At 40.0% G+C, this 25,637-nt stretch overlaps 1 protein-coding gene across 4 annotated transcripts in view; it reads left to right on the top strand.

The window, feature by feature from the left end:
* Positions 1-25,637, top strand: part of ARHGEF28 (Rho guanine nucleotide exchange factor 28) — a 62,302-nt gene that overhangs the window by 14,553 nt on the left and 22,112 nt on the right. For 2 of the 4 annotated variants that reach the window (XM_058827495.1, XM_058827493.1), the window contains exons 5-26: positions 9-120; positions 1,896-1,968; positions 2,461-2,584; positions 3,898-4,030; positions 4,387-4,442; positions 6,131-6,182; positions 6,886-7,030; positions 7,129-7,250; positions 8,164-8,304; positions 8,769-9,019; positions 9,945-10,067; positions 10,459-10,576; positions 11,390-11,644; positions 12,539-12,615; positions 13,278-13,456; positions 14,117-14,220; positions 15,105-15,287; positions 17,830-17,961; positions 18,511-18,596; positions 21,959-21,997; positions 22,087-22,134; positions 23,906-24,385. In XM_058827495.1, the coding sequence (XP_058683478.1) occupies positions 9-120; positions 1,896-1,968; positions 2,461-2,584; positions 3,898-4,030; positions 4,387-4,442; positions 6,131-6,182; positions 6,886-7,030; positions 7,129-7,250; positions 8,164-8,304; positions 8,769-9,019; positions 9,945-10,067; positions 10,459-10,576; positions 11,390-11,644; positions 12,539-12,615; positions 13,278-13,456; positions 14,117-14,220; positions 15,105-15,287; positions 17,830-17,961; positions 18,511-18,596; positions 21,959-21,997; positions 22,087-22,134; positions 23,906-24,385 (3,033 nt within the window). The remainder of the gene's footprint in view (positions 1-8; positions 121-1,895; positions 1,969-2,460; positions 2,585-3,897; positions 4,031-4,386; positions 4,443-6,130; positions 6,183-6,885; positions 7,031-7,128; positions 7,251-8,163; positions 8,305-8,768; positions 9,020-9,944; positions 10,068-10,458; positions 10,577-11,389; positions 11,645-12,538; positions 12,616-13,277; positions 13,457-14,116; positions 14,221-15,104; positions 15,288-17,829; positions 17,962-18,510; positions 18,597-21,958; positions 21,998-22,086; positions 22,135-23,905; positions 24,386-25,637) is intronic. The other 2 variants (XM_058827496.1, XM_058827494.1) reach the window with 2 other exon arrangements.

Here is a 25,637-nt window from a genome sequence, read left to right on the forward strand (position 1 = left end):
TCTCATAGGAATGCGCAGTGCTTGGGATTCGGTCACGCTCCTATTCCTGCTCCTCACCCAAAGGTTTGGTAGGAAGAACTCTCATTCCTCAGGACTTTGCAGTTGGGGATTCAAATGGAGGTCAGTTCTCTGGCTTTGTGTTATTCAATACTTGCCCACTTCGGGCCCAGTGCTGGTGACGTTACAGAGCTCAGCAGCGTGTGTGCTCAGTAGCCTTCAGGTAGCCCTACCATCATCCTTCCATTCTCTCCCATCTACAGCCCTGTCATGCCCTTGTCATGCCCGTGATACAGCCACTGGTCTGGAGAGGGCATACAAACTCAGAGGGCAGTAGCCACCAAAACGAATGCAGACAAGGGCAGTAATCCTCTTTTTAGAAGATACTTACCCTAGCCTCCTGCTAAGTGTCTGACAGAGACCAGGAGGAAGCTCAGGATGACACAGAAGAGGCATCAAAGAGGACAGATGGTTCCAGCTTCCCACAGATCCTCGGGAATCTCTGAAACACAGGTGGGAAGCAAAACCCACCCACTTCATCAAGTGGAGTCAGAGATATCTCTGCAAGAAGCTTGTAATTTTTTATGGCTTGTTTCTGACCTGCTGTATTTTCGGACACATAGTTTCATGTTTAGAAGACAACGCATGCTTTTCTCAGTGAGGGTATGGGTTATATTTGAAAATCATGCAAAGTGTGAAATACATGCACTTTTCATACAGCTCACTTCACTTAAAAAACACCCGCAATATGCTCACGTTTAAAACATACTACCTGCTTTTTTTGGAGATGGTATTACCAGGCTGTAATAGTAAAGAACAGTAAAGAATTTGTACCTGCTGTGTAGATGGTGTGCACATGAACAGTGGTCCATCCCCACTCCAGGCCCTTAAACTTTCTAAGTCAGTGTCCCAGCTCTGTTTTGCATGAGGCTGTCTTCATCTCCCATGGATACATGGCATTGGTTTCTTACAGAAGCAACCTGTGGCACAGGTCATGCCTGACAATTAATTGAAATGCCCTTTTTGTTTTGCTGCTTCTTTGGTAAATACTCTGACTCTTGCTAACCTGATGTCTACATTTGTGTGAAGGAATGCTGATTCAGCAAAGGGTGTTTAAGCCTGTATCTAAATTCAAAGAAATCACAGTCTGGAGATTTGACTTAGGCAAGCGTTTATCTTTCTGAACCATACCTGTGGTAGTTTTGCTAAAAATGTCTGCAAAAGGGAGTGGCTTTTAATTTGAAAATGGTAATGTTCTCTGAATTTTTGGCTTATTTTCTTCCAAAACAACCCAGCTGAGTTATCTTTTATTTTGGTTTTCAGAGAGTTTGTGAAAAGTATCTCCCTGAGTCATCTGTGTAGAGGACCATAGAATTGTAGAAGATACAAATTCGTAGCACATTAAACATCCTAGGCAGTACTTAGAGTAGCACTATTCTTCCTTATGTAGAAGGATTTAAATTTTTTGTGATAGATAAAGCTGCATAAGATGAAAGAAGAAATTGCAAATAGAAGAATGCAAATAGAAGAATGTCATTAAGATATTTTACAGGGAATTATGTAAAAAGCAGAATGAAGCGTGAGTCAGTCAAGTCCATGTTGTTAGGATAAGCAAAAGAAATTATTTTTGCTATTCTTAAAAGCAGTCGGTTGGCAGAGACCGGCACTCAGTGATACCCTTCTCAGTTCTGGCAGATCCTGTCAACTGAAAGCTTATCATGAAGTGCTCTTTACCTAGAAAAAGCTGTTTCTAGTGTATGTATGTTTTTGCCTTCCTAATTTTCAAATGACATTGCAAACCCTTGATGGTAAGCTTATGGCTTGGTGGAGGTTAGGAGTTTCAAATCAACCTGGCGACCTTGCAATCCGAGTGCCCTGTGGCTGTTTGTGTCTTGCAGAGCGGGCATACAGCCTGGCCGAGCAGTCCCGGGAGCAAAGGTACGGGCGTGTGTCGCGGAGAGCCGGGAGCAGGTCTGTGCAAGAATGACATCTAGGGAGCCAGGTGGGGAAGAGACCCCATGAGGAATGTGGGCTTTGAGCAGCTGTGTGGAGGCCCATGGCTTCTGTGAGCTCATGGTTAAACCGAGTGCCAAGCTCACCCCAGCTCCCACTGCACACATGCTGCAGCTGGGAATTACTGTGGGATGCGCAAAGTAGGGATGGGCTCCTGTCTCCTCCTGGGACTCCTGTCCACTGCGGGAATGTCCAAACCTCTGCAGTGGTTTGATTAGCTTTTGATACCATCTAGGCAAGCTTGTTACACGTTGCACATGCAGAGCGCTCCTTGGCAAGTGTTATTTTCATAAAGGGGTAGCAATCTTTTTGGTAATGTGTTAAATCCACAACAAAGCATGCAATTGTAAATGTTAGGTGAAACAAGCACTGCCCAGATTCTGCTAATTGTTAATTAAAGGAATGTTGCCAGTGGAACGAGGAACATTTTTTCACTGGTCTCTATTTTAGGATTCAGGAAGAAGAATGGAATAAATATGCTGTACCCTCAAAAAATGAGTCTGAAAAATATAAAGTGAGTCGGACTTTCAGCTTTCTGATGAACAGGATGACTAGCACAAGGAATAAATGCAAGGTAATTTGGGATTTATATCCATATTGTTATGTATGACTATGTCACTGTAATTAAATGAATTATAGATGGAAGCTAAAGTTTCATGTAAAGGTAACTTATTTATCACAAGACCACAAAAGTCATAGGAAGACTATTTTCACTTTTCTTTTTTTAAATTTAAAACATATGCAGGTAACCCTGTATTAAAAACCAGCTTTTCTTTGATGTCATTAGCAATTCTGTTTGGGGATTTAACCAACATTTAAATAGATGAATTACATTTAGGAAATATTTTCTTTGTTAAATAAAATGAAGAGAAATGCGCCTGTTCTTGGAATTGCTCTCAAAAAGTAATTGAGTGTGTAAACTTCTACATTAGGGTATAATTAGTTGAATTTGCCTTATTTGAAGTTAATGGGACTCCATGCATAAGTAAACACTGCTTAGTGTTAAAGAGTTTGAGATTTGAGTCCTGCAGAGTCAAACAGGCCTACCACAGAAGGTAGATTACAACACTGTGGTTTAATTCTAAGACATCTTAATTTTAGATTAATGGCATCAATTAGCAGCTTGAAAGAGAGGCTTGGCCTATGTGCTCTTTCTGGGTGGCCTTTTGGTGGTTTTGCAGGCTCCCTGGTATGTCCCAGGACATCCTCATGGACGTGAAGGGGTTTGTCTGGGGTGGTGGTCCTTCAGGAGTGTCAGAACCAACCGTGAACATATATGTCTGTGTCTGTGTGTTCTCCTAAAATATAACTGTCAGTAACTATAAGCTGTATGTATAGTTATGCCAACAAGGGTACTGGAAAAAGATGCAAAATCTGTTAAATTTTTTAGCACTCATTAAAAATAGGTTGTTTCTAATGTCTTCTAAGATCTAAAGACAACTTGTCTAAATTTGCGTAACTGCACCTTTATCTGCAGGGGCATGAGCTGTATACAGCTGTATCCATACATAAGTGTAGAGGATATAGGCATTGATACACATGTGTGCAGGAAATCAACAGCACTTCTTGAATTTTGTTTCCTGTCCCTCCTCTTTCTGTAGATTTCTAAATGAGTTTCTGTCAGTCTTCCCTAATAATGCTTCCAAGCCTAGCTGCCAGTAAAAGCAATGCCCGTATGATTTTAGGCTTCAGCTGTATTGTGTGTAAGAGTGCAGTATTCTGTTGCAACTTTTCCAAGACAGGGATTAAATATTCTAGAATAATTTGGTCATGTAAATTTTATATTATATGAATATTTTATTGTTTTTAAGATTTAATAGCTTTATCCTATTTATTTATGTATTTGTTTATTTATTTATTTTCCTGCCTCTGTTCTTGGGGATGAAGACAAAAAATAAAGATACCAAAGATAAGGAGAAACCAACCAGGCACAGTTTTACATATGGGACTTTCCCAGGAGTTATCCCATGTATAGTCTGTGAAAAGGCCCTCCTAGGAAAGGAGTCACTGCAGTGTTCTTGTAAGTAGCTGCTGGCTTTTACATGTAAATTTACAATGCTCTGACATCCTGGTTCAGTGTGTTGTTTGAAATCTTGTCTACATTTGGATGTTCTTGCTTTATGTAATGAGCTGAGGTTGACAAGGGAGAGGGAGGAAGGACAGCAGGTAACAGATTCAGAAAGAATCTCATCGATCTCCTAGCCCTAGCACTTTATGCAGAAACTTCCTTCTAGCCTGAATCTGTGCATCAAAGAATCCTAGGGATTACTTTAGTAAGTGAACCTGAAAAAGGGAAAACTGAAGCCTCAGAATACATTTTCTGCAGACTGGGGTCCCTGTTTGGTGCCAGGCTTTGAAACGTACCTTCTCTTTCAGATTGCAGTGTGATTGTGCATAAAAGCTGCAAGGAGTGTGCTCCTGTGTGCACCAAGGTAACCTTCTACACTGATCTTACTAGAGCATACTTGCTTTCCGAGGGGCCAGAAACATGATGATGGAAAACGCAAGATACACAGAGACTGCCCAGACCCAGTGCCTGTGTGCAAAGGGCCGCAAGGGTGTCAGAATGGCTAATGTGAGCAACAGAGCAAACACTGTGCTTGCATAACAATTTTTAGTAGGGGGTTGAAAATGAGTTTCAAGAAGCGTTTATATTTTTCACAGAATGACTAGGCTGGAAGAGACCTTCAAGACCATCAAGTCCAACCCATGCCCTAAGGCCTCGACTAAACCATGGCACTGAGTGCCACGTCCAGTCTTTTTTTAAATACATCCAGGGATGGCGATTCCACCATCTCCCTGGCCAGAAAATTCCAGTACTTTATCACTCTTTCCATAAAGATCTTTTTCCGAATATCCTAATATTTTGAAGGGTTGCAAGCTCAGATTGTGAAGTGGTGCACCTTGAGGGTTACTGAACAGATTGAAAAGAAAGGCTTCTCAAAACTCAGGAGAGAAAGAACCCATGTGTACTGGGGGGTATTCCATATGTTTGGAATAATGGAGAGCAGAGGTGGAAGGGGCTCTGGCAGGTGACTTCATCCACGTCCTCACCCTTGAGCAGGCTCACTTCTAGGTAACAATTTGAGCAGATGTTTGTTTCATCCATTCTGGAAAATCTCTGGAGGAGGTGACTCCGTATCTGCCTGCCTAGGCAATTGCTCCTAGTGTTCAGCTGCTTCTGAGCAGGGCAAAACCAGCACCAGAGCTGATGGATACTACCTTAACTGTTAAGAAGGAATGCATGCATGGTGAGGTTATCATAACAGAGACATAATCTTGAAAACCCAATGTGTAAGGCTACTGCCCTCAAGAAAGAAAATGAGGCTTGAAGAGATATGTGCCACAATGATGCAGGTCATTTTTCAGATTAGTGGAGCGTGCCGTTCTGGTGTAGCTGGGTTTTGCAACATGGTGGCTTCCAAGGAGATCGTGATTCCATACTGATTCTTTAGCATAAACAAGCCTTAAACTGTACATAAATCAAGTGTGTTTCATTTTGTTTATAATTTTCACATCATGGTCTTGCACTACTTTCTGGGAAACTTTAGACATTAAGACTGCTGAACTGACAGCTTTGGTTCTTGGGGATAATGGGTTATTTGCAAGACAAGACAAGAGCCCCCAGCTCATCTCAGCAAGAGTGAAGTGCAGGAAATGTTCGCTGACCCACCTGAAATACATACCTTAGCAGAGCAAGCTTTTGGTACAGATTGTTCACTTTTGCAAAGCCCACTTTGGAAGGGGGAGTGGTTCTGCCTCTGGTACCTATGCTTCAGATAGTGTACTAATACAAATACTTTGATCTTATTTGAGTATAAAGTCCTGAATGTGCACTTTTCTTGCAGCCCTTGCAGGCAATACTCATATAGAGAAAGTAGAATGTTGTAACTCAATCTGCTTAGAATGAATAGTTTTGTATTGTAGTACAAATAGTAAGCTACTTTGAATATTATTATCTATCAGTAACTAATAAAATTGGTTATTGGAAGGAATTAGTGCCATAATTAAGGACCACTTCCATGTAGCCCTTTTTTGTGATGGTATATGTGAATGAGTTACTGACTTGCTGTTAAGTATATTATCAGCTATGTAATTTAAAAAAATTCTTCTTTTTCAGAAATCCCAGGAAAAATACCATAATAAAAACAAGCTCCAAGTTGGTGTAACAAGTAAGTTAGGTATAAACCTAGCATTTCAAAGGTAGGCCTTGATTAAAAATCATGGGACTGACAGCATGAACTTTCTCATGTCATTTCTGTTTTTAATTTTCATTTCAGGATCTGTAAGAAAGGGTGTGTGTCTCTAATATAATGGAATTTTTTGAGAGATCACTGTTGAATAAACTCATCCTCTACTAAAATGAGTGTGAATTTACTATATTTTCAGTGAAAAAAAAAATAAAAAGTAGTCAGTTCTTCTATGTCATTTATCTTGTGCACAAGAATTTGCACACCTATAGAGCACATATGATTTGAGATTATTTTCTTATCAAATGATAGCCACTCTGGGGCTATTCTGTATTGCCTACAGGCTTATTTTTATAAATAATAAAATATTATTGTTTATTATTAAAATTTAATATTATTTATTATAGTATTATAATTTATTATTTTGTTATGTATTATAATGTAATATGCTATAATAAATTAATCAATATGGTAATTAATATTATAATATATATTAAAATATTATTATCTGTGAGAGAGCCTTGTGCCAAGGTCATGTACTTTGGCAAGTGGACATTCTTGACGCGTGGTGTAGGTCAATATGAGCACCAGAAACCATTTCTCAGTGTCAGTATGCTGTTGATGACATACTCTGTCAAACAAACTCATTGTTTGTCAAAATGTTGCGCTGTGCTTTGCCTCACAGATTCCCTGCCTGGAGACATTTCACAGATGACACTATCCACAGTGCATCCTTCTTTCTCTGTGCCTATTGGTCTATCTTCTGGAAAGAGAGAAGCCTTACCACCCTACCTCTTGTCCAAAAGTGTCCCCGGTGCTGGTTTGGAAAGGTAGAAAGCCAATGGGCTATGCTAAATACATCCTTCAGCATTTCTAGGAAAATTTAAACCGTTAAATAAATGTGGTTTTTTTTTTATTTCTGCTGTAGAAGAGTGACACAATTTTCTGAACAAGACTCTGAGAGTGGCACCTGGAAGTCCAAGTCACAGTCTGAAGAGATGTTACAAGCATTACAGACCTTTTCTTCAGTGGATGCCTTTATGATGGAAGGTGAGAATATTGCACAGATGTTGCATCTTACAGCTGGTATTGGAAAGTGAGAGCCAAATAACCTCCTTAGCTGATTTTGGAAGATACTTCATCTTCTCAAAGAATAGCACTTGTTTTTAAAAATTGCAATCATATCCCTCATTAAAACGATGAAATCAAACACATTATTCTTAAAAGAGAAATTTTCCTTTCTTCCTTGTAACTATCTATTCTATAGCTTTTTAGAATATTTTAGTATGTCGTTACCATTTTAAAGTAACGGGGATAAATGTACTTTGCATCCTTGCAGAAACAGAACAGTAATACACTTTTCTTTTACACTCATCTAGTTGACTCTGTTGACAGTGTCCACTGCAAACTGTAAACCTGCAACTTTTGTATTCCTCAGTAGCCCAAATTCTGAAATCCTACTGGTGAGCTGTGTGTTTACAATAGCTACATGGCGTTATGAAGCAAATAGAAATAGATTTTTTTCTGTAGCTAGGTGTGAGACCGAATTTGAAAGCTGAAGGGCATTCACTCACGTAGAATGGTGCACATACCACTCACTGGTCATCTGATATTTGAAATGTTGAATATTATTTTCAGGTTTTCAAAGATTTCTTCAAGCAAAGAGTTACAAAAGGATTTAATCTGAGGAAAGAGGAGTGGTTTTTTTCCTATTCTCCTCCCCTTCTGTCACAAAACCAGCTCAACACTTTGGTAATAATATTGACATCTGGCAAACTTCACAGTTGTAGTAAAGACAGTGCCAGCTTTCTTCCAGACAGTGAGAGATTTCTTTGCAGAACTCTTGCCCATAGTTCATCTCTGTGATGTGCTCCCCTTACTATATGAATAGATCTGCATGTGCCAAGGGACTTCCCTTGCTCTTTATATGTGTGGTGTTAAAGAAATATAAATTTTGTCATAGATGATGTGGATTTGTCTCAGTGGACTGATCTCTGCACAGATGCAGAAGAGTTTGAAGCAGAGTCCTGGAGTCTTGTTGTGGATCCGATGTTCCGTAGCAAGCAAGAAAAGGATGTCGTCAAGCGGCAGGGTGTCATATTTGGTCAGTATTTCAAAGCTGTGTGTAGGTTTAAACACAATTTGGTGCATCAAATAGAGAGGGTACCTTCATGCTTTATATCCATAAAACTGAATGCTTCAACTCCAAACAACAAGAAGGTTCAAAGAACATTTTTATGACAAGTTACAATGTCTCCTAGAACTAAGGAAATGGATAGTACCGGCTACCAGAGACATGCTTAGCCTGTTCACAGAATGGTTGAAATTGGAAGGGGCCTCATCCAATCCAATCAAGTAATTACAACCACAGCTTGTTCAGTGGAATACAGAGAGAGTTGTGTCAGAGCCAGATAAATTAAGTATTCTTACTGACATAATCTATTAGGTTCGAGCCTCATACAGAAAAAGGAATTATGACTGCATATTTGATAGACTAAAGTCCATCTTAGAAGGTGTGCAAAACATTCAGGTGATTACTACGCTATGCTCTTTTCTTTTATACCGCAGAGCTGATGCAAACAGAAGTACATCACATCCATACCCTGTTCATTATGTCTGAAATATTCAGGAAAGGGATGAAGGAAGAACTGCAGCTTGACCGCAGCATGGTGGACAGAATATTCCCCTGCTTAGATGAGCTACTGGAAATGCACAGGCAATTTTTCTGCAGAATGAAGGACAGACGGCAAGAATCATGTGAGGCAGGGAGTGAGCGTAATTTTGTCATCAGCAGAATTGGAGACATCCTTGTGCAGCAGGTAGTACCATCAGTTCTGGTAATCCTTTAAGTGCTCAGGGTTCCAAATTTAAACATTTGTTTTATTACTCTAAAACTTTTGTGGGCAAAAAGATAATTATGGTTGCCTCAAAAAGATTCAAAACCTGTCCTCCCTCCCCAGATTATTTCAGGATGAAATAGCAATGTGAAAAAATATCGTTATTGCCAGGTAACTGTGATGAACTTGGGGTGGACTTCTCTCTAGGCAGTATGAGCGACCAAGAAAGCAATGAACTTGGTCATGTTTTCAGTAGAAGGCTACTGGCATACTATGGACTATAAAAAATGGAAGCAATGGATTCACTTTTTTACCAGCTGAGTAGAGATGAGTGAGGAACTGTGATGATGGAAAAGAAACTACCCATTAATTTCTTGTTGTGATCTGGCCTGTTACATACCAGGATACTGCTCACTAGGGAAGGGGTTGTTGCAAGGTGTTTCCTGTGGCTGAGGAATAGCTGATGTCTTGGCATTCACAATTCAGTTCCTTGTGAAAGGGAGATGTAGCCTTTCATCTTCGGTCAGTCTGTTTTCACTCCACTGAAATAAAGAGCTGAGCTGTTACCTTGTCTAGAAGCAATGTAAAGATCAGACAAAAGTGAATGAGCCTCAGAGGGTTGTGTTTGCAAAGAGGTGAAGGAAGTGCTATTATAATGTTCTAGCAGTTACTGGCAAGACTACAGTGGATGTTGCTTGTGCTCTCTACAGCCTGTGTTCCTCTTCCTGCTCCTAAAAACACCTAGCCTATTTTCATTCTGTAGTAAAAGGCCTTGTTAGTGAAATTCAGAGAACTTGATAAACCAGTAATATGAAAGTTCCCTACTTGTACAAAATCCACTAGTTAAAGGTATACACCTTCCTGTCAGATAGAATGTTGAGCACAATTCACTTATTAATTTCTTCAGTTTTCAGAGGAAAATGCAACTAAAATGGAGAAAATATATGGAGAGTTTTGTAGCCATCAGAAAGAAGCTGTTAATCTCTTCAAAGAGCTGCAACAAAACAAGAAGTTCCAGAATTTTATTAAAGTAAGTGAATGTGGAATCATGAGCACTATTGACAAAATGCTCAGGAAAAAGGTACATAGTGATGACTTAGATTTAAGGTTGGAATTATATTCATTAACTCACTTTTAATAGCTAATAAAAATGGCAAAAGTTTTTCCTTCTTAACTAGTGAGCTGATAAATCACAACTTTCTTTCAAATTTTAGAATGCTTTGGCATCCAGTGTGTATTACACACATGTTCCCATTACAGTACGCCTCATCCCTCAGCAGAGCAACTGTTCCTTGGGGATGGTTCAGATTACCCAGCATTTGTTTCAACTTATTCTAATGCTTTTAGATCATATTTCTTATTAGTCAATTGGTGGTTTAATATGCATTTACTACTTAAGGTATATATTTGTGTCTGTGCAGCTGAGAAATAATAACCTATTGGCACGACGCCGAGGAATCCCTGAATGCATTTTGCTCGTCACCCAGCGAATCACCAAATACCCTGTTCTGGTTGAAAAGATATTGCAATACTCAAAAGGTGAATAAAAGCTGAAGTGTTGCTTCGCATCTGAAATCCTAGCATGTTTCTAACATAAGGAATTTGCACAGCTACAGTATCACAAAAGATTAAATTCACTGCTCTGTCTGTTGAGATACAACCAGAGCAACATGAATACTTACTGTTCAGGCAATTGTCACCTAAACAGGGCTGTCTGGTCTATATAGGCCTTGTCAAAGCTGGGTAGTGAAAATTTCAGATATTCCACCCAGGTAGGCCATAGAAGTCCAGAAGAGTTTTAGGAAAAGACCCTGACTAAAGTATGTGAACTAGCTCAGATACACACCTGTACCTTTGGAATTAATTCTGTAGGAGTCTTTTCTAAGTAGGGATAGGCAAATATTTTGTAAATTACTCTCTGTTTTTTCAGGCAAAGCTTGAAAGCCCTCTCTGGAACTTAGTAGAAAATTTTACAATTACTATTAACTTACAGATATTGCCCCCCAAACAGGCAGTAAATGAGCTTAGACAGAAAAATAATATGCTATATGATTTACTTAGCCTCAATTTTCTTTTTGAGTGCTTGCACTTCATAAATATGTCAGAAACTGTTCAATGTGTTGTTTTGGCTAATGAATAAATCTGAGGCACAGGTCATCTTTTAATAGATGAGTCAAACAAAGGTATATACCTCTAATAATTCTAGTAAGATGGTTGCAAGGTTCAACTTGAATTAACAAATCTATCAATTTAAACTTTGCATCTTGCTGATTGTTTCCAGAAAGGAAGGATTTCTATCTTCTCTTGAATATGCTGACTAGTGTCATGTTGTTTATTTTTCATTTCATACAGAAGGAACAGAAGAGCATGAAGACCTGTGCAAAGCCCTTCATCTAATTAAGGATGTAATAGCAGCAGTAGATTTGAAAGTGAATGAGTATGAGAAAAAACAAAAGCTGCTGAAAATTCTCAGTAGAACTGAAAACAAAACATATACAAAGCTGAAAAATGGCCACATTTTTAGGAAGCAAGACTTGATGAGGAAAGAGAGGATACTTCTTCATGAAGGTTTAGTGTATTGGAAGACAGCCACTGGTCGGTTCAAAGGTATTTCATCTGAGCAGTGAAGTCCTTTAAGTCTTATGCAAATAACATTCAAAGACTAGTTAAAGAATAAAAATACTTTCTTGTGCAATGTTGCAATTAAGAATGTCTGAGGTAGTGATATTGCAAATGTCCCACTAATTTCTGGATGGTCAGTTCCAGAAGCTGCCATGGTTTGTGAGTAATCTGCGCAGGAACACAAGTTCGCATACAATGCCATCTGCATTTCTTCTTCCAGTCCCCTCCTTCTAGTTTTTTGTTTTTAATTTTGTTTTGTAATACAGTGTTTTCACTTGTACATTTTAATTGTTCACATTATTTGCCATTAAAAATAGCTAATTAACAACTCAGTGGTAATGAGACATCCATAGTAGAAAAGAAATTCTGAGGCCACATTGACTGGAGCACAATTTTTACATGCAAGCTCAGATTTTCATTTTTGGTGCTGATCATGTTGGGGGTTGGGGTTTTTTGGAGTGTACTAGTACTTGCTGTACAACTTTATAAAGCTGTCTGATGATCCTTATTCTAGAAATGCTTTTACCAGTGTAATACTGTGCTGTGAGTGTATTTTACAGCATGGACAAAGCAAGGTTATGTGAGATAGTCTTTGCCAGGTGAATGGCTTAGGAAAGCTGTACTGCCATTGGTGCAAGGATTTGTTCTTTCCCTGGGCCCGTGCCCCAACATGGTACACTTTCCTGGGAGATGCAAAGAAGGGATGTGCAAGTGCTTCATGCAGACTGTGGGCTAATTCAGACATTTCCTCTTTAGTTTACTGTAGGATTCTATGAGATATTTCTTCCCAGGGCTTCTCCCTTTATAAAGATAAAATAATAATTTAACACTGATTGCAGTTTTAATTAAAAGCCATTATTTTCTTTTTCTCATTTTAAGACATCTTAGCTCTGCTTCTAACAGATGTACTACTCTTCTTACAAGAAAAGGATCAAAAATACATCTTTGCCGCTGTTGTGAGTATATTATCAGATATTTAAACACACACATTGCACATTTATTTGTATATTTCTCAAAAATTAGGTCCTTATCCAGCACATTCCCACATAACTTTTTCTTTTCTAAAATTCTGGTATTGTGTTCAGAACTGTAGTATGTCAGTATATAGAAAATTAAGTTTGTTTTCAAAAATAAATATTTTTTTTTATGGAGGAGGATGAAAATAACAGAATTATCTCTTTAATGTTATACTTTACATGTCTGTGAAGATGGGAAGTAATGCAGGCTCTTTCAGTTGTCTAATATAAATTTTAATTTTTTGTTACATAAAACAAACAGAAGAGCAGTTGTTACTGAAAATGTAGTAGTAAACACATATAAAAGATATGAAGTTCCTAAACTATCTAAATATAAACATTATATGACTATTGTGTCTCAGTATCATCGAGCCTCTGAGATTTTCTTTACAGCACATATCTAGTGCTTAATTTGTTCATTGACAGTGCAATGTATTTTAAGGAATAGTTTAAAACAATGTCTGATTACTCAAAACTTTCAGTAGTCTGACTATACCAGGACTGGTGTTAATTCAGTGAATTGAAAAATTGTGTTCCTCCTAGACTGTGGTGTTTTATAAGAAAGTAATTTATTATGCATGTGCTTTGACTGTTTCCTCCAGGACCAGAAGCCTTCAGTCATCTCCCTTCAGAAGCTCATAGTAAGAGAGGTAGCCAATGAAGAAAGGGGCATGTTTCTGATTAGTGCTTCATCTGCAGGACCTGAGATGTATGAGATCCATACCAGCTCCAAAGAAGAACGTAACAACTGGATGAGGCATATTCAAGAGGCAGTGGAAAGGTAGAGAAAAAGGGATTCGGTTTTCATGCTGGTAGTCCAAAGGAGATGGGAAGTTGGTTGGATATTCATGGCAGCATGTTCTTTGTTCTGCATAGCACTGGGTCCATCTGTGAGTTCGGTTTTCCTCTGAGCTCAAGGTGCCAAAGCCTCCTCATCACTCCTGCCACACTTCCCATATTCCTCCTGGTTTCCCACTGAATCAGCAGACCTGTTCTGTTCCCCATTAGATGTCCTTACCAGCCATTGTACCAGTCTTCCCTCACCTTTGCCTTTGGCACTGTCTGCCTTCCAGAGTCCTGCAGGTGTCGATACAATCGTTTTGAGGAAATCACAAATCATGCCTGTTATCTTGGTGTCAGCTCATTAAGAATGGTGGGGAAAACATTGCTACTGATGGGACCCAAGCTTATGCCTGGGACAGCAGACCTGTGCATATGCCCCAGCCACTCTCGTGCTGCACAGTGCAGCCTTACCAGAGTAAAAAGGTCTGCTTGACGTCCACTTACTGCTTCTTAATGAGGCAGACAAATGGCATGTTTCTGGATTGTTGCAAAAGGTGCTGGTGTTGTGTTCTGTTTATTTTGAATATGACATTGTATTGAAGATGAATAGATGATGTGCAGATTTTGCTTTATCCACCACTGTCTTTCATCTTTGAAGTTGTCCAGAAGAAGAAGAAGAAGAAGAAGAAGTAAAAATGATTGAATCTGATGAGAACAGACGTATTGCTGAGGCCAAGGCATACAGAATTCAGAAATATCAAGGTGTGGTACCTTTCCTGTTGCTCTGAGAGTTCCAGCATCCTGAGAATTCAGGATGAATTAGTGGCTGTGCACCCATTCTGGCTGGTGCGTTCAAAGCGGCTCAGCAGGCAGAGTCACAGCATAGACAGATGAGGCTGTCTGATGGTGTAATGTGAAAGAGAAGCATGTTTTTTTCCAAACACTTTAATGTTTTTGCTACATTACTATAATCAAAAAAGAAAAATAAAAATGGATGTTTTCAAAACAAACACTGAATTTCACAGGTTATCATCAGGACCAGGTAGTTCTGATTTGTGAAAATGCCTTGAGTCTTCAAAGCTGTGTGGCTCTGTGCTTGTTTATGCCACTTTGTCTTTTGCTGCTGTTATTTTTTATCTGCACATATAGATAATAAAGATAAATTCTATTTCTTCTGTGCCCCTACACCTAACTCCCACATCTTTATACTGCTGTGAGGAGAGAAATTGCAGCAACATCTGTCCTATTGAAAGCCACAGGAATGGTTATCCTCTGCTGAAAGTAGATGTTTGATGTTGAAGCCCTGAATTGTTAGCACACACGAGCCAACTGCTTTTCCAGGAAGTAGAACTGATGTGTTATTGTGAGTGCAGCAGGAGTAATAAGGGCCAGAGAGGGCAGCCAAAGCCACCTCATCAGGGTTGGGCTTTGGCCTAGACTCTGCCAAGATGTATGTGAGCTTTCATTTGGATAGACTGTGGGATGAATTTGGATAAATTTAGGTCCTGGCCACTTAAACTTAACTTGAATTAGCACTTTCTACATGCCATAAATATTAAAAAGATGAATGGGGAACATGCTTTCCCTGCAGGATAAAAAATGATAATACATTTTTTATTCTTACACTATTCAATTTTGGTTGACAGAATCACTGAGTAACCAGGACCAGCAAATCTGTAATTATTTAGAAGAAAAGTTGCGTGTCTATGCAGAACTGGGAGATTTGTGTGGGTTTGAAGACGTCCATGTAGAACCTCACCTACTTATCAAACCCGATTCTGGAGAAACTCCACAGGCAGCTTCACTGCTGGCAGCAGCACTCAGAGAAGGTGAGTTTGCTTGGGAAGAGTGGATTGGTGGCTCTGCACATGGGGAGATATTTTAAGTAACCAAGTGCAGCCATGTTGCCTTGTGCTGCAATTCTGTCAAGTCTCAAGAAGTGGCAGTGTCAAAAACTGGCAAAGAGCATAGAAGAAAAATCTGTCATATTTATTTTTGTCAGATAGAGGAGATGGTACCTGCCAGATTGTAAAATAATGAATATGTTTAGGGCATAGCATCAAATATATCCTGGCAGGGGCATGGTGCTAGGTTGTTAACTGTCCTTACAGTACAGCTCTGTGAAGCACAGCAGGAGTTGCAGTATGATATTGCACCTGGTCCCCAACCTTCACCTACCTTGGATGATTTTGGTGTCAGATCAGAATCCTGTATGATCACATACGCAGCAAATCTAATTTCTACCGAGAAACACCTGCTAGAATTGATGTAGGATCTCTGTTTTTTTCTGCCTGCTGTAACAGAGGGAGCTGGTAGATGGCTGCACCATCTACACTGCTGTCCTACCAAAGAAGGAAGGGAATGGTATTTGTAGATACCTTGCCTAGCTGGAACTTCAACTGAACTTCTCCTAAACTCAGTGGAAAAGAGTCATGGTAAACTGAGTCCTGATTTTTGCATCAGTTAAATTGAGAACGGTGTGCTACTAACAACATTTCAACCTATAAAGCAGTGGAGCTTGGTCTTCATCATCAAGTCAAAGAGCATTTTATTGATAAAATTGATTAAACTTTTGTAGGGCACTGTAAGTCAGTGGTGGAACAAAAAATACTTAAAATGGCAGCCTAAATTTATCACACATCTTATTCTGCCCATTTCTTTATTTTTCACTTTCTCTCATGCTGTTGTTGATGTTGATGACATCTTGGATTTCAGGACTCTACAACACTTTGTTTACATTATAGACAATTTGTGGGGATCATTTTCCAGGATGGAAATACTAAGTCCTTGAGCTAATAGCAGAATTAGAGAATAAAGCATTGCTCAGATGTAGAAGATTGTAGAGAAGGACAGAATTACATAGTGCTTAAGCAAATTAGATATACACAAACCCATGAGATGAGATGGGATAAATCCAAGGCTGCTCAGCCAAGCTGGCCAATGTCACTGTGAGGCTGTTTTCTGTCAACTTTGAAAGTTACAATGATCAGGGAGGTTCCTTATGACATGAAGAAAGCAAACATTGCACTCCAAGAAGGAATCCATAGTGAACTGAGAAACAGTCAGTCTCACCAGCATCTCTGAGATGATCCTCCTGGAAGACATTTCCAGGAATCTGAAAGACAGGAAGATGATTTGGAACAGCTGTCACAGAATAATTAGGCCAAGTTGTGTCTGATTAACCTGACAGGTTTTATGGTAAGAGAAGAGCCTGTGTTGGTTACCTTGGTTACCAGTCTTTCAGACCTTCAACACTGTTTGCACTGGCTGTAGTGTTGTTATGTATTGTTTCATCTAATTGATGTAAACTGCTTAACTGGGTTGAAGACAGGCTAGACTGCTGGGCAGAACAGGTCAGTCATATGACATCCAGTTGGTATCATGTTATTAGGGGATTCTCTTAGAGGTGTATCCTGAGACCACTAGTGTTCAACATTTTTATCAATGCAGTTAACCTTGGGATCGAGTACACTCTTAGCAAGCTCATAGCTGTCATCAAATGAGGTGGAGCATTCAGTGAGCTGGAGAGACCTCTATAAATTGGGAAAATGGGCTAAGAGGAACACTTTGATATTTGAAAAAGAGGAATGAATCACAAGAGATGTAATCCCATGTGTTGGTACAGGCTGGACGCTGATTAGGTAGAAAACACCTTTGTGGAAGTGGACCTGGGAGTCCTACTCGACAGCAGGTTGACCATGAGGCAGCTGTTCCCCTTGTGGCAAAGATGGCCAACTGCTTCCTGGGCTGCTGCAGTAGGAGGAGAGTTGCCAGCAAGTTGAGGGAGGTGATTCTTCCTCTACTTAACCTTGGTGAGTCCTATCTGGACTGCTGTGAAAAATGCTGCACTTCTCCTAGGCAAGATAGGCATTGACAAAGTAGAGGAAATCCAGTGAAAGGCATCAGGCTGGAGGACACGACATCTGAAGAAAAGCTGAGGTAGCTGGCTTGGTGGGATCTCATTACTGTCCACAAGAGCTTAATGGGAGGATATAGAAAAGGCAGATTTCTTGCAGAGGGATATGACAATAAAAGAACACATGGGCAAGAGACAATAGTCCTGTGGTGAAATGCAGGAAATTCCAATTAACTGAAATGAAAAAATAAATGTCATGGGAGTGTTAAAAAAGTGGAACAGGTTTCTCAGGGAGACTTTGAAGTTTCCGTTTTCGGAGGCTTTAATGGCTTGTGTGTGCAAAGCTCTGAGCAACACAATTTAGAGTGACCAGGTTCGAGTGAAGTATAGGATTAGGTGACCTCTGAAAGTCTCTTAAAACCAAATTATTCCATGGTCAATCAATTCAATGGCATTGATTTATGCACTAAGGAACTATTTAAGGGGCATCTGTATTTATGTGTGTTTTCCTCTAGTTGAAAGTCTCCATGTGGCCGTAACAACATCACAAGTGAGCGAAACAGACAGATCACCAGAGGAAAGTACTGAGGAATTAAGTGTGAAGCATAGGTTCTCTGCCAATGAAATACTAGAATCTGCTCCGGGTGGTGAGTAAAATTTGATGCTTTTGCATCTTTAGAGTGCTGAAATAATCAATACCGTATTGGTTTTTTGGAAAGCCTCCATGGTCAAAATCAGTAGAAAATAATGCAATAAAAGTTGTCTTTGGGCACATGCTCAGGTAGTGTAAATTTTTATATAACTTTGTTAATGCCTTTGTTAGGAGGCTTGAAAACTACGACTGATATTTCTATAATTTCAGCTGCAAAGAGTAGCAATAATTTCTCACAACAATATTGCAAATAAAGTTGTGTAAAAAACATTGCTACAGAGCATTTTTAGTGTTATGGTTACACTTATCTCCAACCTTTCATAAATGAAATAGTGTAAGGTAGAAAAACTGGATTCTACCATGTGTGCCATCCTGGCTTGCAAATTTGTTTTTCCCCAGCCTAAGATCCATTATGTAACTACAAACTATAAAAATCACTTTTTCATTGTTCTGAGTAACTGTAAAAAAGCATGCTCTTTGTTTTTCTAGTCAGGATATGCTTTGATACCTTTTTTTTGCATTTTCTTGGGGCCTTGCTTGTTAGATGGAGAAAGAAAAGAAACTGAAGAATCAAAAGAAATCGATCTCAGTGTTGAAAAGGAAATGGCAGGTGCCAATCTTGAGGATAAGGTATTGTAACCAGTTTTTCTTCCTGCATGGCACACAGCAGTCTGGGCACTGTGTATGTCCATGCTGTTCAAATTTTATGGGGAATTTCACTCAGATCTACATAATTCAATCTAAAAGAGGTAACTGCATTTAATAATAAAATTTTAAAAAGCAGTCATAAACAATCCAAGTGCAGAATAATTTTCCTGCAAGGCTTAAGATCAGTGAGTTATAATAACAGGTAATAACAGTTTGTTTTAAATCCATTTGTATGGGTCTCTGCTGTCATCATTCAATAGATGCATATCTATGGAGCTGACAATAGTATTCCCTCCACTCCCTCCTCCTGTTGACAGGATGAAAGTCTCCTGCAGTGACAGAGTCCTCAGCTAATGCAAGGAAGAGTTGTGCATTGGAAGAACTTTGTCCTAAGGACAAGCACATAAGATATGATGGATGTTTTTACACTGGCTTGCTTCAAAATTTTGAATCAAAACAAAATCAGAGAGAATATTCTATTAGAGAATAGAAGAGAAAGTGCCCATTTTGCATAGTCCTAGGGCTGATAAGGAAATCTGGAGAGAAAAGCAGAATCAAAAATTAGTTCTGGACAAAACTAGGAGAGACAAATTTTATGTAGCAACAGAGTGTTGGAATAAGCAACATGAATTACTGTGTAGAAATAAAGTGAACCATAAATAGTGTAGTTCTTAGGTGGAGAATAAGAATCACAAAAGGAATAAAGGGGAGAGACAAGAATACAAGATACAGAGCTTGAAATAGAAAGAAAACTTTGCTCAGAAGTTTAGCATTACCATACTGTCCTTGCATCAGATCTGAAAGAGGGCTTGTGTGCCTGAAACCTTGTGTTTGTTTGCTTTCTGTATTGGGAATACTCTTGTAAATACACTAATTTATCTATAACCTCACCCTATGCGTAGCTCTAGATCATCTTACTTATCAGACTGCTGATAGAAAGGAGCAGGAGGAAGAATGTGAGGGGAAAAAAATTGTTTGAAAACAAAAGTCCCAGTGAGGAAGCAGAGAAGCTAAGTGACAACATGGAGACGGTAGAGGGGCTCAGATATAGCCCATTAAAAATGGCAGCATGTGGAAATTTTGCCATTGGGCTTATAGAGAAGGTAGAGCTGGGCTTTTCTCAGAGGTGCACAGAAAAAGGATGAGTGTCCAAGATTACAAGTTGCAGTAAGGAAAATTCTGAGTGTATACAAGGAAAAAAATTCAGTGCAAGGATGAGCAACCAAAAGGGTTGCTGGGATCTCTACCCTTGGAGATTTCCTGGATTTGAGAGAAGGCCTTTGTCAAACTCCTCTAACTTTGAAGCTATGCCTACTCATGAAGTTGGAGGGATCTGGACCCAACTCTTCCAACCTAAGTCATTATCCTATTATTTATGGCCTAATTTTTGGATAAGGCATATATCACATCTTCTGATACCATGTCAGAATCAGACTTACCAGGAGGTGGCAGAATGAACAAAGAAAAGAGGAACAGCTAGGGCTTTCTAGGGAGATGGGTGTGCAGTCCCAGGGTTGCGGGTGCCAGCCCTTGACTCAGCCCAACTAGCTTGAGAAAACAGGAGCTGGACAGGGGCGCAAGAGCTCCCAGCTTGGAGGTTAGGTGCTGACTAGAAACTGGAAGGAAAAGCATTGTCCCTGCAATGTGAGGGGGCCTCTGTGAGAAGTGATCCCCATCTTGTCTCCCCTGCTCCTGTCTTGTAAGTGTATCTCTGCAGGCATTGTCCAGAGCACAGTGCAGCCTGCCCTGGAATCTGACCATCCTCATCTCTCTGAACCAATCTGATCAGGAACAGTGGCAGAGAGGTGGTGTTGGCCTTCAGCACAGTTGAACACCTGAAATTACTGCTTCATTCCTGGCTGGACTAGCAGGGCATGTGCCAGCTTAGCTAAACCTGCCTCAGCCTCATGTCGTAGCACTCAAGTGGTGCTGCAGTCAGGGAACCACGGGCACTGGGACTGGCCACTTGCAACTTCTTGGTCAAGCCAATGCCAGATAAACCTTCCCCCTGTGCACATCTGTTTTCAAATTAAAAAGGGCTTAAAAACCTGAAAGAAATGCTGCTCTTGTTAAGTGCATGGTCTCCTTTGTACACACTTTCTCACCCTTCCAGCATTACCTTCTTTCTCTCCCTCTTGGCCCCGTGCTGCCTCCTTACCCACTGCTCATCATTCAGCTAAGGAAAAGCAAAGCTATCTTGAGTTCATCCTTGTGCTGCACAGACACATCCTTGCAAAATCCTCTCCTTTCATAGCAGAGCTGAGCTTTTCTATGGCTTGTGGATGCAGTGAGGAGGAGGAGGTGAAGATGTGGAGGGGGAATGAAAGGAAATACTGAAGAGAGATAATGAGAACATGAGTAGTGGAGGAAATAGTGCAGCTGGTACTCCCTTTGCCCCATGGGTGTCTGTGTTGGGTTGTGTTTAGGGGGCTGGTCTTTCTCATTTTCATTTTCAGTTATTGCATCTAAATGTAGCAGATGCTTTGCTCTCTGTGGTGGAAAATGAGACTCAGTAGAGAACTTAAGAGAATCAGAGAGAAAACAAATATTCCCCAAACTGTCCTCTGCTTCTTTGGGGAAAAAAAAAAAAAAAAAAAAAAAAAAGAGAAAAATCATACAGGAAGTCTTTTCAGTAAAGTCTCAGAAGGGATTATGTTTGAAACAGTCTCCACCATTTCATCTTATCTTTCTCAGAGGAGCTATTCTTCATGCTGAAGGGATTATGGGTAGCTTCACCCCATAAATTTAGAGACCTTTTTAGGAAAAGGGAACAAGATGGAAAGTGTGAAGCAGCTGTGCCTTGCTGCAGAGGATAGTAGTGACCATGCTGGTGCCTTTTGTAGAGTGTACTGGGCACAGCATCTCTAAGGCACCTAAGGCATTTTTTTGATCCACCACCATGACTTCTTGTTAGTTTCTTGGTACATTATTATCTCTGTTTTTGAAGAGTCTTATGCTGTTCCAGTCTACTGTAAGTAATCAAACCCCACTGTGCTGTATATACAGAAGTCTGGTTACTGTGTTTCAAAACTGTCAAGTAAACAAAGAATGAATCGAAATGTCTTTTTTGTGTATCATTACTCACTAGGGATTAAAATTGCGGATGAAATAGTTTTATTTGTACAGTTCTGTTCAGAATTTCTAATAATTTCCATGGAAACTCCATTATTGATGAATTAGTCTTCATAGATTGTTGTTTCTGTCTTTTTTCATATGCCCATGTAAAGGGTTGTCTCAGTACATATTTCCTAGCCATATGTCACGCTAGTTTTAAAAAAAAATTACCTAGATGATACAATTTTAAAATTTAAAACAGCTTTTTAAAGCTACTGTGTTTGTTTTAGGGAGGAAGCATGCATTTTTCAGGATCTACAGGGACAGAGGTGAGTTAATTTAAACCTCAGACAGAATTTAGTAACTATTTCATTGACAGTGGTCAAACCTTTGAAATTCCTTCTCTTTTATTTTCTAGATTGTACAAGCGATCCAGAACTTAACCCGTCTCTTATACAGCATGCAGGTGACTACTCCACAACTGACTTCATAGAGTAATTAATTTGTCCTAATAATTTACTTCTAAAGATTTGTTTTCATGTTGTCCTACTTTTAGACATTATGTTAATTAAACTGATCTCTACTGAATGTTGCATAAATTGCCACAGAATATAGTTTTATTCTACATCAGTGGTAGGCCTCTTTCAAGAACTGAGTAATACTAACTTGCTTAGAGATCAGTCCCTCCTCCCGAAAGACGGTGTCCGTACAGCCCAAAAACCTAGCAGGAAAGCAAAATAATGGCTTCACTTGAACTGATGTCATTCCACATACAGATTTCTGAAATCACAGTTCAAAAAACTGAAAAAAAATTGTATTTTGATTAGACTGTACTCCTGGATTGTAGTAAGCATTAACTTTGCCAGGTAGCTCAGGTAGTAAACTCAGACCATTTTAGATGCTTGAATCTCACTTTGTATATTCTGTAGGGCCTTAATATGAAGTGTTCATTTCTTTTATGCTAAGTTTGAATGTCTTAGCTTACTTCTTCTTACTTCATACTTCTCCTTATTTAGCTGCAGATTTATAATTCTATTTTTAAATGTTTCATTTGAGTATACTTAATTTTTGACCTTAGCATATTTCATAATAATCCTGGAAACCCTGGGCTTAGAAGTTAAATGTATTGAAGCAGTGCAAAAACAAAACAAAAATCCTGTAATTCTGGAAAAATTTTTTGAGTAATTGAAAAACAAATGCAGAGAGTAAAATAAGGTTTAGGATCATGCCTTAATGTCTCAGACCATGAATGGGCAATCAGGTGCTGAGAAACGAGCAGAAGATCTTGTCTTGTTTACAAATCACTGGAATTGACCCAATACTGGAGGAAGAGACAAGGAAAGTGCAGATGGTACATTGCATAGACTAAAAAACTTTCTGGGGTGGACAGCACAGGACAGTGGGGCTACGTGAATTCTCTGGGAATGTCTGCTGACATAGATTCCCATGTCAGCTCTTGAACACAGTGCAAGAAGTGCCTCAGCAGATCTAGGGTTTTCTTGCTTTTCTTTCTTCTTAATCCCAACTATTTGTTTTTGTGTTATTGGAGGATGTCACAACCTTTAATGCAAACAATGTCACAACATTCTCATGAAGGATGGAACATAGAGCTCTTGGCTGTAAAATAGGAACATCAAGCCTGAAGCCATCACTATACTGCAGGTTTATGCTTGCACTGATGCCTTGGTCAGGTGCATGTAGTGGTACCGTCCTGGTGACGTGGCTGTGTTGGCAGGTGCCTCTAGGACTGATGTTAGTTGGATTGCAATGTTGCAAGGTTAGCAAGGAGAGCCTTAAAGTCAGAGTCAACTCTGCTGGAAACAGTACACTTTTATGAGTATCGGTCACAGCTGTGTTAGGAATACTTGGGTGAGTATAGCATTCCCAATGCTTTATTGCTCTTTTCAACCATGAAATATAATTTTTGCTGTGTGTCTTTACATCCTCTGACAAAACAGGACCTCAGCTGTAATTGAAGTGCGTATGTGCAGCTGTAACATAAACATGTATAATAATACTAGGTGTAGAACCTTTGTTAGAAGTGCTCAAAAAGAGTTGAGTTTTATTTTAGAAATACTTCTATGTAAAGGCATTATCACAGAATTTTCTCTATTTGCTTGAAGAATAACCTCCCAAAAAAGTTGAAGCATTTTTATATAATGATCCCATGTAAAAACACAGAAATGGATTAATGCTGGTATTTAAACATTTGTGCCTGATTTTTTTGTGGTGTCTAGGCAGCACTGGCTATCCAGGACAGCCACAAAGAGCTCCACAGGTTACTACTGCAGGAGAATGAGAAGACCAGTCAGAGCCATGGCTCTCGGCTAAACCTCGTTTTGGAACAAGAGAAATATCGAAATCTGGAGAAACAAAAGGTGGAACTGGCCAACATACACAAATTGAAGCAGCAGTTTCAGCAAGAGCAGCAGCGGTGGCTGCGTGAATGTGACCAGCGGCAGCGGGAGCAGGAGGCGAGGGAGAGCCGGCTGGGGCAGCGGGAGCGCGAGTGCAAGTGCGAGGAAGAGCTGCTGGCGCAGAGCCGACAGAGACTGGCGCTGCAGCTGCAGGAGTACCAGCAGAGTCTGGAGAGGCTCCAGGAGGGCCAAAAAATGGTGGAGAGAGAAAGAGACAATCTGAAAATGCAGAAGAAACTCATGTGGCACTGGAAGCATGGTCACCATGACAGCCTGTTCTCACACACAGGGAACTATGAGGTTAGTGCTTCCACATTGTAATTATATCCCTGACTGCATTCCTAGAGACCTGCCTTGATGAATAGACCAATATGTCTGGGTTTTGTTGGCTCTCAATGTAATGACTGAGCCTGTGGGAAGCTGAGACTCACGCATATCCAAGCATTTTCTTTGAATCTCATGAAGTTTAAGCAGGGAAAGTGCAAAGTCCTTCCTCTGGGAAGGAGCAACCCCATGAATGGGTAGATGCTGGGGATCATCAACTGTAAATCATCTTGACTCTCACAGCTCCCTGAAAGGAGGTTGTAGCAAGATGGGAGTCAGCCTCTTTTCCCAGGCAACTAGTAAGAGGACAAGAGGAAATGGCTTCAAGCTGTGACAGGGTAGGTTTGGTTTGGACATTGTGAAGAATTTTGTTGCTGAGAGGGTGGTCAAGCATTGAAACAGGCTGCCTAGGGAGGTGGTGGAGTCACCATCCCTGAAAATGTTCAAAAAGCGACTGGGCATGGTAGCTAGCGGTATGATTTAGTTAACCTGATGGTGGTGTGTTGGATGAAAGGTTGGGCTCAATGATCTTGGAGATCTTTTCCAGCCTCTATGATTCTGTGAAAAGGACCTGGGAGTCCTGGTGTAGAACATGAGCAAAAAGCATGCCCTTCTGCAAAGGTGGAACAGAGTCTCCAGGGCTATACTGGACAAAGTATTGCTGGTATGTCAAAGGAGGGGATCCTTCCTCTCTGCTCTGAACACTCCTGGAGACTGACTCCCCCAGTACAAGAAAGGCATAGAGCTGTGGGGTGAAGAGGAGGTAGAGATGGGAGGATGGATGTCTGGTGAAGTTCCTGTCTGAGAGGCAGGGACATCTGTCCAGTGAGGAAAGGCTGAAACTGTTCAGCCTGGAGAAGAGTTCTTTCCAGTGGCACCCAGTGACAAAACCAGAGGCAATGGGCACAAACAGAAACACAGAAGACTAGTTTTGAATGCCAGAAAACTATTTTTTCTTGTGAGGGTGATGGAGCCCTAGAACATGTTGTCCAGGGAAGTTGTGGAGTCTCCATCATTGGAGATATTCAAAAGCCATCTGGACATGGTCCTTGGCAACTGTCTCTGTGTGGCCCTGCTTCCACAGGGGGGTTAGACTAGGTGTCTTCTAGACATCCTTTCCAACATCAACCATTCTGTGATTTTAAGCTGGATACCCTACAAAACCCAAATTTAAGCAGATGTTTATTAAATTGAGAAGACGAAATTATAAATATGAGTAGCTGTGTTT

Source organism: Poecile atricapillus, chromosome Z (assembly GCF_030490865.1).
Source record: "Poecile atricapillus isolate bPoeAtr1 chromosome Z, bPoeAtr1.hap1, whole genome shotgun sequence".
Classification (NCBI taxonomy): Eukaryota; Metazoa; Chordata; class Aves; order Passeriformes; family Paridae; genus Poecile; species Poecile atricapillus.